We start from the raw sequence: 10406 nt of genomic DNA on the forward strand, positions 1-10406 counted from the left end.
CTGAACTCAGGTCAGGGGTAGTCAAACTGGGGCCCTCCAGATATCCATGGACTACAATTCCCATGAGCCCCTGCCAGCATTCACGACAATGGAATTGTAGTCCATGGACATCTAGAAGGCCGCAGTATGCCTACCCCTGTCTTAGACAATCAAACAAGAAGTGGAAGCACCCACTATAACTCTACCTAGGAAGAACTAGCCCCATATGCCCTCCAGCCTGCTCATTTCTTCCCTGAGCTAACTTTTACACTTTCCCAATTAAAATGTTATCGTATAAGGTAAAACAGTACAATCCGGTTCATATTGTCTATTTAATTACGAGTAGCTAAAATGAGATTTGGAGTTAAGCCTGCGTATTGAATAGCCCCGTCCGCCCGTGGTCTCGCCCAGGCAAAATGCCGTTTTAATGTCGCCTGCGCAAGAAAACAGCCGGGCCTCGTTGCAATGAAGGGCTTTTTAAACAAAAACTGAGTCAAAGTTGAAGTCACAAGTGGCCGTTCTCGACGGGTGGCACGAAGCCCCAGCGACCGCTGAAGGGGAGGCGCGCCCATCAAGCGCCGAGGCCTCCCGGCCCTCCCGGCCCAGCCCGAGCGGCGGCCCCCGAAGAAAGAGCCTCTGCGCCGGTAGCTCCTCCCCGCCCGTCCTTGCCTGATGAGGTAGCCATGGCGGCGGCGCGGGCGGCCTGGTGAGGGAGCGCCTTCTTGCTTGGCCCAGCGCGCCGGGGAAGCTCATGGCGGCTCGAAGCGAGGACGAGACGCTGCTCTTCAGGCGCGGCACCGGGCAGGTATGTGGGGCGGCCGGGCCTCTCTCCCTCGCTTTGGGAGGCCGTCCATGTTCCCCCGGCGCCCTCATCGCTGGTGTCGGGAGAGGAGCGGTAATTCCAGGGGGGCTCCCGGGCCTACCAGGGCACCGGCATCCCTCGTGCTGGTGGGTCGGAGGTGGCAGAAGCGGAAGCTTGGGGAGCCATGCGCCTTACTGAGACGCCCATGTATTGAAGAGGGCAAGAAGGTGTCCATGGATTTAGGCATCCGGCCTGAGGGCTGCCAATCTCCAGGTGGCTTCCTGGGAGTCGCCAGGAATTACAGCTGATCTCCAGGCTGCAGATGTTACTTTCCCTAGAAGTAAAGGAGCGTCAGAGGGTGGACTCCGCAGCATCATATCTCCAATGAGCTTACTTTTCTGCACAAATTGTGCCCCCCTCCACCTCCAGGGATTCTCCAACCTGGAGCTTGGAACCATAGGATTTAGTGCATAGCTTTTTAAATGGCTTAAAAATGGGCTAAACCTCTCTGTTCTTTTCTTTCTGCAGAGCGATGATTCTGATATATGGGATGATACTGCCCTCATAAAAGCATATGATAAAGCAGTTGCATCTTTCAAGGTAAAGCACATCTTGGTACAAAAATGTAACCTGCAGAGATTTACACTTGCACGGAAGCTGCTGTCTAGCATTTATTTCCAGAAGCAACAGTTTTTTAAGGAAGGAAGGACAGGGCTGAGACTGTCATCACTTGACTAGCAGGCAGAACAAAACCCCACAGTTGACACGTCTCCTAGGCCAGTTCGTTGCCCCAGCGTTGATACTGTTGGAATTTGTTTTCCTCCTGCTCCTCCATAACAACAAGGCACATTCATTAATCTTCTAGGTTTCCCGTGGTGTTTTTTTAAAGTGTTTCCCAAATGTCCTTTGCTGCAAAATTTTGGGGAAGATAGCCTGAATGGTTGCTGTGTGCTTGGGAATGTTCAGATTTTCCTGGCCCCACCTTCATGGCAGCTGTATTTCACCCTTCTCTTCTCGCAGCCTCAATCTCCCACCCCGACCTCCAAGGACTAGTTTGTTTTAATCAGCTGTTGACTTTTGTTATATCAGTTATACCATCTGTGCATTTGATTCCTTGAATTCACAGCTCTCTTCTTTGGTTGAGGAGATATAAGTGAAACAGCACATCTCTTCAACAAAAGGGGCTAGTATGGGTTTTTATATAAAAGCTGGGAATTTTTAAAAGAGAATGCAAAGCATATCCTTTTATTGACATAGCACCCTGAGGTTTTATTGGCAGAAGAGGGAAGAAGATTGACTTCATTCAATTTCGTTCCATCATTACTTCAGACCCTTCGTCAACATGCTCTGTTATCCATGTTCCTGCTGCAACCTTCAGAGCTACAGGGAAATGAGGATGTGGGAAAGATTGCTGGCCATATGTGGGATACAGCCCATCCTGTTTGATCTGACGGTTTCTGATCCAGCATACAGATTGGTCATGACTCCTTTTAGTGTATTATCACTGAGTAGTATACAATGCAGACTGCCAGCATTTTTCTTGTGATTAAACTATTTTGCTTACAATGAATTCAGTCTTCTATTACCAATGTAGATTTCTAACAAAATGTTCCATAATTGACAGCATTCAAATATGGCAGTCTTGTTGCCATTTCGTTCTGATTCTGGGTAGCTTGTGATGCCCTTGTGTCCATTCTTAAATGGATGGATGCAGCCGAAGGACATGCAGCCTTGCCAGTTACCAGTCGTCAAGATGCATTTCTCAGTCTGTCATGCAGCCAGTAAGAAGGGCTCTTTGCTTCTTGCAGCCTTGAACAAGATACTAGAACAGTTATTTGAAAAGTAGTGTTGCCCTGGTCTATTTCAAGAGAGTAGACAGCAAAGAATGGGAACAGTGTAGCTAAAGTATGAACCTCGAAGATCTGGGCTTGCCTGGGTCCTTACCTTCCAAATAGTACTTGGAATATCAACCACTCCTCCCTTTGTATGCTCTTGGGCGTGGTTGGGTTTCTGAGCAGGTTGCTATGACATGACGTTCAAGGAACAAGCAACTTTAAAAAGTGTTTTTTGTTTTCTGTTTGCTTACCTTTTCTAATAGAATGCTTTGAAGAATGGTGACTGTTCAGAGCCTTTGGAGAAAACGGAGCAAAATGCTGGAACAAAAAGAAAAAATAACAAAAAGAACAAGAGTAGGAAGAAAAGTAATGCTGCTTCACAGAACCAGGTCACTGGCGGACACTTTTTTTAAAGCTCTTAGCATTTTTTTTATTTTGAAAAACAAAAAGACTTAATTTTATTAACTTCAAGTTGTTACCAAATACAAGACTTGGCAATAGCAACCTGAATCTTTAGTTTCCTTCTCTTTGCAGTAATGTTGTCCCTGAAATTTTGCAGGAAAAAGAAAACCTGATATTTGAGAAGCCCTGTGATATATTGCTGTCTTTCTTATTTATTAGATTTTTTTACCAGCCTTCCATGGCTCCATTCTTCCATTTTTTAAGAACAGGAATGATTTTTTTCTTGCCAGAGTAATGTATTTGTAGAAGATGCTGGAAAGAGTACAACATTTCATTCAGTGTTTTCAAGCGGCACACTTGAGGAACTGTATCGAATAAGGATGGCCAATATTAATATTTTCAATTGATTTGAAAATTTAAAAAGTGACAAGTCACGTAAACAAAGAACTATCTAAACCTAGGATCTTGGTTAAGAAGGAAACAAACCACGAGCCAGCTGGGTCCAGGAGTGGCAGTTAAGAAATAAAATGAATAAATAAATAAATACTTGTTAATTGTTCAGTGAGGGTGTAAGTGTACATTGCTAACAGTCTGTTTAATGAAAAGGGCTTTTTTTTGCACAAAACAAATTTTGCTACTATAGAAGGCTGATGGGTTAACTAGTTTTGAAACATTACATGTGAAACTTTTTTCTTTCAATACAGTGGAGAGTTAATGATGCATGCAGTGCAGTTTGGTCTGAAGATGGTAATGTGTACCAAGCAACTATCAACTCGATTAACTGGAAGAAAGGAACATGCATAGTGGCTTATACCGGATATGGAAATAAGGAAGAGCACCGGTTGTCTGATCTGCTGCCACCAATAGATGCTGAGGGAACAAATGAAGAAAGAAGTGCTGGAGAGGTGAGAACCATTGTAAATTTCAAATTTTACTGAAATAGGAGACATTTCTTATTTTAACAGCTCTTGCAAGGCTTCCAGAATGTTCCCATGTAGCAATTGTGTTCATCCAACCAGAGTGTGCCCTCTGTTCCCTTGTGCAGGGATATTAAATCTAAAAAAGAACCGACTATTCCTCACGAAGTCACAGCTGAAAAAAAAGGAAATCGGATGGCTGTTGAATAAATAAATAAACTGAGATTTTTTTCTAAAGTTATTTTATTACAATATCATGAGTAATCCAAATGGGGCCCTAGTTAATAAACCCATTTTCCAGGAGCTTCCTCAGTGATTACTCCTACAAATCATATAAGATACAAGTACATAATCTTAACATCATTTTCTGACATAATGTAATAAGCTGTCCATGTATCAATGTATGTCATGATTCAAAAGTTTGTTGCATTGAAATTTCTGGTCAGAAAATTCAACGTTCCCCCCTCCCCCCCGGGCCAACATCACCTCCCTGGGCTAACATCGCCTGGTGATATCTTTTTAAACATCATAGCTGTGAACAGAAGAGTTGAGGTGTTCAGTAGAGGATAAATTTGTCACCACCATCCATTGCATCCATTGTATAGTTATGTTGGGGGAGAGAGGGAGGCCCGGGGAGAGGGAGGGGTGGTTGCAGATGCTCTGCGCCCGCGCATTTGCGCACACTGGCACGCCAGCGCCTTCCTCTGCCCCCCCGGACCTCCCTCTCGCTGCACCGGGAGCGATCCCTCTCACTGCACTGTGTGGGGGAGGCACGCTCGCTGGTGCACCGGTGTCTCCCTCCCCCCCCGCCACAGCCCATTACCGAGGGCTTCCCAGCCCGGTACCGGTCCATGGCCGGGGGGGTTGGGGAACACTGGTCGAGCCGGTAGTGTGGGGATATTGTATTTGTATTATGTTTTTATTGTAAACCAACATGAGCTGTCTGGTCCAAGAGTTGTTGCATATAAGTCTAATAAATAAATAGTCGCATTTAAGAGTTGTGTTCTCTGATGTCACAAAACTCAAGTGTGGAAAAGCTAGAGTGTATTTATTATTTGGACCTTGTGAGTGTAGCTCAAAAATGTCTTTGCTGAATTTCTATTTAAAATTATATTGTCTAGAATGCAAATGAGGCTCAGTATTCAACCGATGAAAGTGACTTGTCCTTCCAGTCACCCGGAAATAAGCACAATCGTCCAAAATCAGCGCAATGGAATTCATACTTCCCACTGCCTCCTCCCCCACCACCACCACCACCACCACTGGGTTTGGGAAGGGTAAGGCAAAGTCATCTAGTTACTACATAGCAGCGTTCAACTGTTTTAGTGCATTGGTAGCTTTTTTCAAAAGGTTTACTTTCAGTTGGCATTATATTACGAGACTAAGGGCTACAGTTTTAAGAATAATGATTTCTATTGAGGTAAAGAGATGAGAGCCTTGTTCAGTTCTGAATGTGTTTGATGTGTAATTAATGTATTTTGGAAAGCTACACACAGAACCTATTGCCCTCTGAACATTAATATTTTAAGTTATAGAATGTTGTGAAATGTTTCACATCCTTTGACATTATAATCCTCTGATTGGGGGGCATTTTGTCAGTTTGCTTTATAGTCATGGATATAATGAAGATATTCTTTTGTTGCATGTTAAACAACTTGAATGTAGACTGGGTCAAAGTTCAGTGGACCTCCATCTTTCTTATCAGGCTGGCCTCCACCATTTCAAGCAGGACCACCGGTGAGTGATGGGCAAAAAGTGTAACTACAAAAAGGCATGCTCTTAGACCTTGTTTTGTCAAACAGTAGATAAGGGATCGGGTACAGTGTAGGATTTCTGCAGATGGAAGGGAGATGTTTTTTGATGATTTACCCCAGCCCACTGCAAACTTCTGACTGTCCCCTTGTACTCTTCCTGCAGACTAGCACTTGACAGGATATGTTCGGGGCTGCAGAAGATAGAGGGATATTACTTTTTAGCAAGAACTGGAAGTTCAGATTGCTGATTATATTGGCTCACTATAGGCTCTTTTGCTTTGTAAATCTGTTGTGGGTCTCCTTTTGTGAATGTATGTGACTCTGCATGTATCTGTCAAATTGATGATCTCCCTCTTTAAATATTGGTACTAGAACTGTTGGTCCATGAGTAATAGCTCTTAAGGTATAGCGACATGATGCAAACGTATTTCCAATAAAGTTAGGTGCGAAGTCGTGTCCCCATGGACAATGATCCCCCAGGCCTTCCTGTCCTGTACCATTCCCCGGAGTCCATTCCAATAAATATTATCCCCTAATTCAGCTTGGCATTAGAAGCTTCTCAAGTGATTCTTTGCAGTGAACCCTGGAGAAAGATTATAGAGATGCATAGCATACTATGAGCACTGTAGGACTTAGCTCTGAAATTTGTCACTTTGAAAAAATGACTACTAGTTTCAGATGGCAAATAATATCATGCTAGCTTGCAGGTTATAAATCTAAAAAACGTAGGCATGTTATGCTTTTTGAAACTTTCTAAACAGAAACCAGCCTGTTCAGGATAAACTCTCTTGTTTCCTAGTTGATTCCGCCACCACCACCTCTGAGTCCAGACTCTTCAGAAGATGACGAAGCGTTAGGAAGTATGTTAATAGCCTGGTATATGAGTGGTTATCATACTGGCTATTATCTGGTAAGAGAAATCTTTTTTTTTTTTTTGTGCTTCCTGAAATGCAGCTTGCCTGTTATGTTAACACAACTTGAATAGTATAGCCTATCTGTGTGCCTATCTTTATCTTTAAAAAAAGCAACTCAAGCTATTATGGGTGCCTGCATCTGTTACCCATCATCTTGAGGACCCGGTCAACCCATAGAACACCGTAATGTGTCGCTTTGACCCTAAAACAAAACCTGTATTCAAACAGAGCCACATTTGGTCCAGTTCATCCCATCCCATGTGCCTGCATTATTTTCTGTCAAAAAGATAATAGTCTTTCATGGAGTCTATGTATTCTTGGAAGGATGTTGCACATGAAGAATTCAGTATGGCATTGACATTTGACATGGCTTTTGCTGTGCCACAAAAAAGGAGGTAATGGAAGTGTAAATGCTGTCAAAATGATTCCAACATTTTCTTACTAATTTAAGATTAAAACAAAAATTTTAAATCAAATCTACATTGCCTTGGCTAACCAAAACTTAACACTGAAGCACTGGAACAGTGCTGAATAAATCTATGAACTTCTTAAAAAAAAAAACATCCAAGATTTTCAGTTATCGACCTACTATATAAAAACAAAACCTGAAAGACCACATGCCGCTCTCTTCCACCATTTTTGGCAATAGGACGAATGAATGTTTGACTATTGAGATGTAATATTATGAGCGTTTTAGCTGACCAGAACTCCATTTCATGAAGTTGTGACCTCCTGATTGTCACTGAGATTGTTGTAAACAATTCTGCATCCTGTATTACACAGGGTTTAAAACAGAGCCGAATGGAAGCTACATCGGGAAGACACACCCATTCTAAGTAGTTGTTGTAAGTATGCCTTTTATTTTAGTAGAGAGCAAGCCGTACCAACTGTATCTTGGTGACCCAACACAAATGCATAGTGTTCCTTGTGGACGAGAGTGTAGGTGCAGGAAGAACCATCACAAAGTAGTCTTTCTTGGTAGTAAATGGAAAGGGTGCTGTGAAAACAGCGAGGGGTTGACTCATTGCTGCTTTGTGGATTTAGGGTTGTAGATGTGTTTTTTAACCAAAACTAAGTCAACTGTTCTTTCTGTAATGACGAGCAATAGCCATGCGACTGAACTTTCATCCGTGAAATCATTGCCATAGATTGACTAGCAGATTCATCAATGAAATAACATAACTAAATAAGTTCAGGACTCTGGAAGAGGGTTTTTTTTTTAAAGTAACGTACAAGGCAGTGTCTGTTATTGCCATATACACCTCTTTTTGAGAGTACATGTGAAATACAACTGGGCAGCTGATAGAATTTTCAACCATTCCAATACAAATTGGTTGTCTTGGACTGAAAACGAATGCAATATTACTGGCATGTGTATTTTTAACACGATCTTACCTGTATGTTCTCCTTTTAAAAACTAGGTGTAAAAAAATCTCTCCCATGGAGAGGGATGTCCCACATGTAAGTCTTCAACAAAGATGAAGTGTTCACTGAGATGAAGATCACTGACTGTATACTCCTCAGAAGCATCACTTACTCTCTTGGTACAAAAAATACTTTGGTAGCAAGATTGTTGTTTTGACCCTGCTTTTATCATCCATTGTCCCACTCTGGAGTGCCTGTTCAGGACTTAATTCATCTTGTGAATCTGATTATCTAGTCTTGCACCAGTGTAAGACAATCCTGCATAACTGCGGAGCTTTGGTAGCAACAACAAACGTATAGAGAAACAAGTTGTATGGAATGTAAACTCTGACTTTTGGTTTGAAGATTTTGCAGGAAGTATCTTTTTCATCGCTGTTTTACAATTTTTGTTGGAATTGATTCATGTACGCATACGGTAAAATACGTTTGATGGGTTCATGTCATGGCTTATGTACTTTCTAGAAGTGTTACCAGTCAGTGATTCTTTTTTTATAGATGTTTGTGGATCCAGACAGCGGGGCTCAAACAACTCTGTTCAAGTGAATAGGGCTCTATTGCTTATCAGTGATGTCACTGAACTTGCTCAAAATACTCATCAATAAAACCTTTTTTTAATTTTACTTTAAAGGTGTCCGTCTGAAAAACATTTGCTTCTTTTACAATTTAAGCAATATTTACATCTAACAGGGAGAATGTTCTTGAATACAGGAACGACATAATGGAAATCACTGTAGGTATACTGCTTGAGTCTGATCCTGTTTAAAAGCCTGTACAAATAAGGAAGTCCGTTGTCTAAGATAGCGGTCCCCAGCCTTTCTCAGGTCAGGGACCGCCTCCGGGGTGAGGGGAGAGCCAACGGCCCGGGTGCTGCACAAACGCGCACACACAGTTGCCGCACACGCACGTTTTTGCCACCAGGGGCACTAACACGCATGCGCGGCAGCTGCGCGCATGCGCGTTTGCGTGCCGGCAGCTGTGCCTGCCTCTTCCCTTCTCACTGTGGGCGGGGGGAGGCAGGCGCGGCTGCCGGTGGCCCGCCACTGGGCCGTAGACCGGGGGTTGATGAAACCCGGTCTAAGGGATCATCCCTCCCCTCTCCTCAGTCTGACACCATAAAAACATAAGTGCCCTGCTAAATCAGACCACTGGTTCGTTCCTATAGTCCAGCATCCTGTTTTCTCACTGAAGGCTTTCAATTGCACTGTTTTCCCTTCAGACACAAGATGTTACTTGTGTTTGATAGCAGAAACATTAGGATTTTTACAGGCTTAACAAAGCAGGGTTTTCAAAATGGAGGCAACAAGATTTTAATAGTCTGTGACAAATAGAGGATGGAAACATTTAAAAACACATGAGCTGAGTGACTGAAATGTGCAAAATCCTGTGTGAAAAAGCAGCCCCTGACAGCATAAAAAGTGATTTCACCTGCGGGAACTTTCAGCATTCCGCAGGGCCTGCAAAATGGAGCTCTTTCACCAGGTCCATGGTTGAGGCTGGGGATGGCGAGGAAGATCAATGGCCTCCCCCTGAGTGTGAATAGTAGACTGAGTCATCTGGACCGCCTTCCTCGCACCTCCAGTAGTGGGGATGGAGGGGGGGGTCCGCCATGTTCTGTGTTTTTATGTCATGGTTTTTAATTGACATTGTAACCCGCCACGAGCCGGCTTCGGAAATGGCGGGAAATAAATTGAATAATAATAATAAATAAATAATTAATAATTAATATTGTATCACACGTAGCACTCATTAGTCATTGCAAAAATGAGAGCTGCTGCCCTCTTTTTGCTTTGTCCTCTCACAAGGTTTTCAGCCTCAAAATACAGCTGGATCCAGGGTTATTGTTCAAGAGTTGTGGCTAAGATTCTTATTGTCAGAATTTACCAGTGTTTCCCTGGAGCTCCTTCAGCATGCAGTTGAGCAAATGACTATGCCCTCAGACCTCTGAGCTTCTCTTGGTAGCTTCCCTGCTACAGTCTGGGTAAATTTTAGGATTTTTCAGATTGGCTCAGCGCAGTGAACATTTCACCTTTTCATCATTTCCTCCAAATAACCTCCCTCAAGATGACCAGTTTTTCATTAAGGCAAAGCACAATAACTGGAAAAGGTGATTTTTACAGCTAAATGTTTGTTGTTGCAATACTAGTAATGATACCACAAAAAAATTGTCTTACTGCAAGGCTTGACAGTGACAATAGGCATAGAGAAACTAGCTGTATAGAGAGTCAGCATGATGTAATGGTTAAGACTGGCAGACTCTACTCTGGAAACCTGGGTTTGATTCCCCACTCTTCCACATACAGCCACCTTGGGCTAGTCATAGTTCACTGAGCTATTCTTGCAGAGCTCCACCTACTTCACAGGGTATCTCTTGTGGAGAG

General features: G+C 43.0%; 1 protein-coding gene across 1 annotated transcript; it reads left to right on the forward strand.

Moving 5' to 3' along the window:
* Positions 1–629: 629 nt before the first annotated feature.
* Positions 630–8648, forward strand: LOC143842376 (survival motor neuron protein-like). Its single transcript, XM_077347451.1, has 9 exons — positions 630–784; positions 1310–1381; positions 2880–3005; positions 3723–3923; positions 5057–5212; positions 5601–5672; positions 6489–6599; positions 7387–7448; positions 8025–8648. Exons 1-8 carry the CDS (start codon positions 731–733, stop codon positions 7441–7443), a joined length of 849 nt encoding a protein of 282 aa, XP_077203566.1. The 5' UTR covers positions 630–730; the 3' UTR covers positions 7444–7448; positions 8025–8648.
* The last annotated feature ends 1758 nt before the right edge of the window (positions 8649–10406 follow it).

The sequence above is a fragment of the Paroedura picta genome, chromosome 7 (assembly GCF_049243985.1).
Source record: "Paroedura picta isolate Pp20150507F chromosome 7, Ppicta_v3.0, whole genome shotgun sequence".
Lineage (NCBI taxonomy): Eukaryota > Metazoa > Chordata > Lepidosauria > Squamata > Gekkonidae > Paroedura > Paroedura picta.

Excerpts from the sequence above, each read along its gene's own strand:
- LOC143842376 (XM_077347451.1), top strand. The coding sequence starts at position 731 with ATGGCGGCTCGAAGCGAGGACGAGACGCTGCTCTTCAGGCGCGGCACC. Across the intron at positions 3,006-3,722 it reads ATGCTGCTTCACAGAACCAG|TGGAGAGTTAATGATGCATG; the intron begins GTCACTGGCGGA and ends CTTTCAATACAG. Across the intron at positions 3,924-5,056 it reads AAGAAAGAAGTGCTGGAGAG|AATGCAAATGAGGCTCAGTA; the intron begins GTGAGAACCATT and ends TATATTGTCTAG.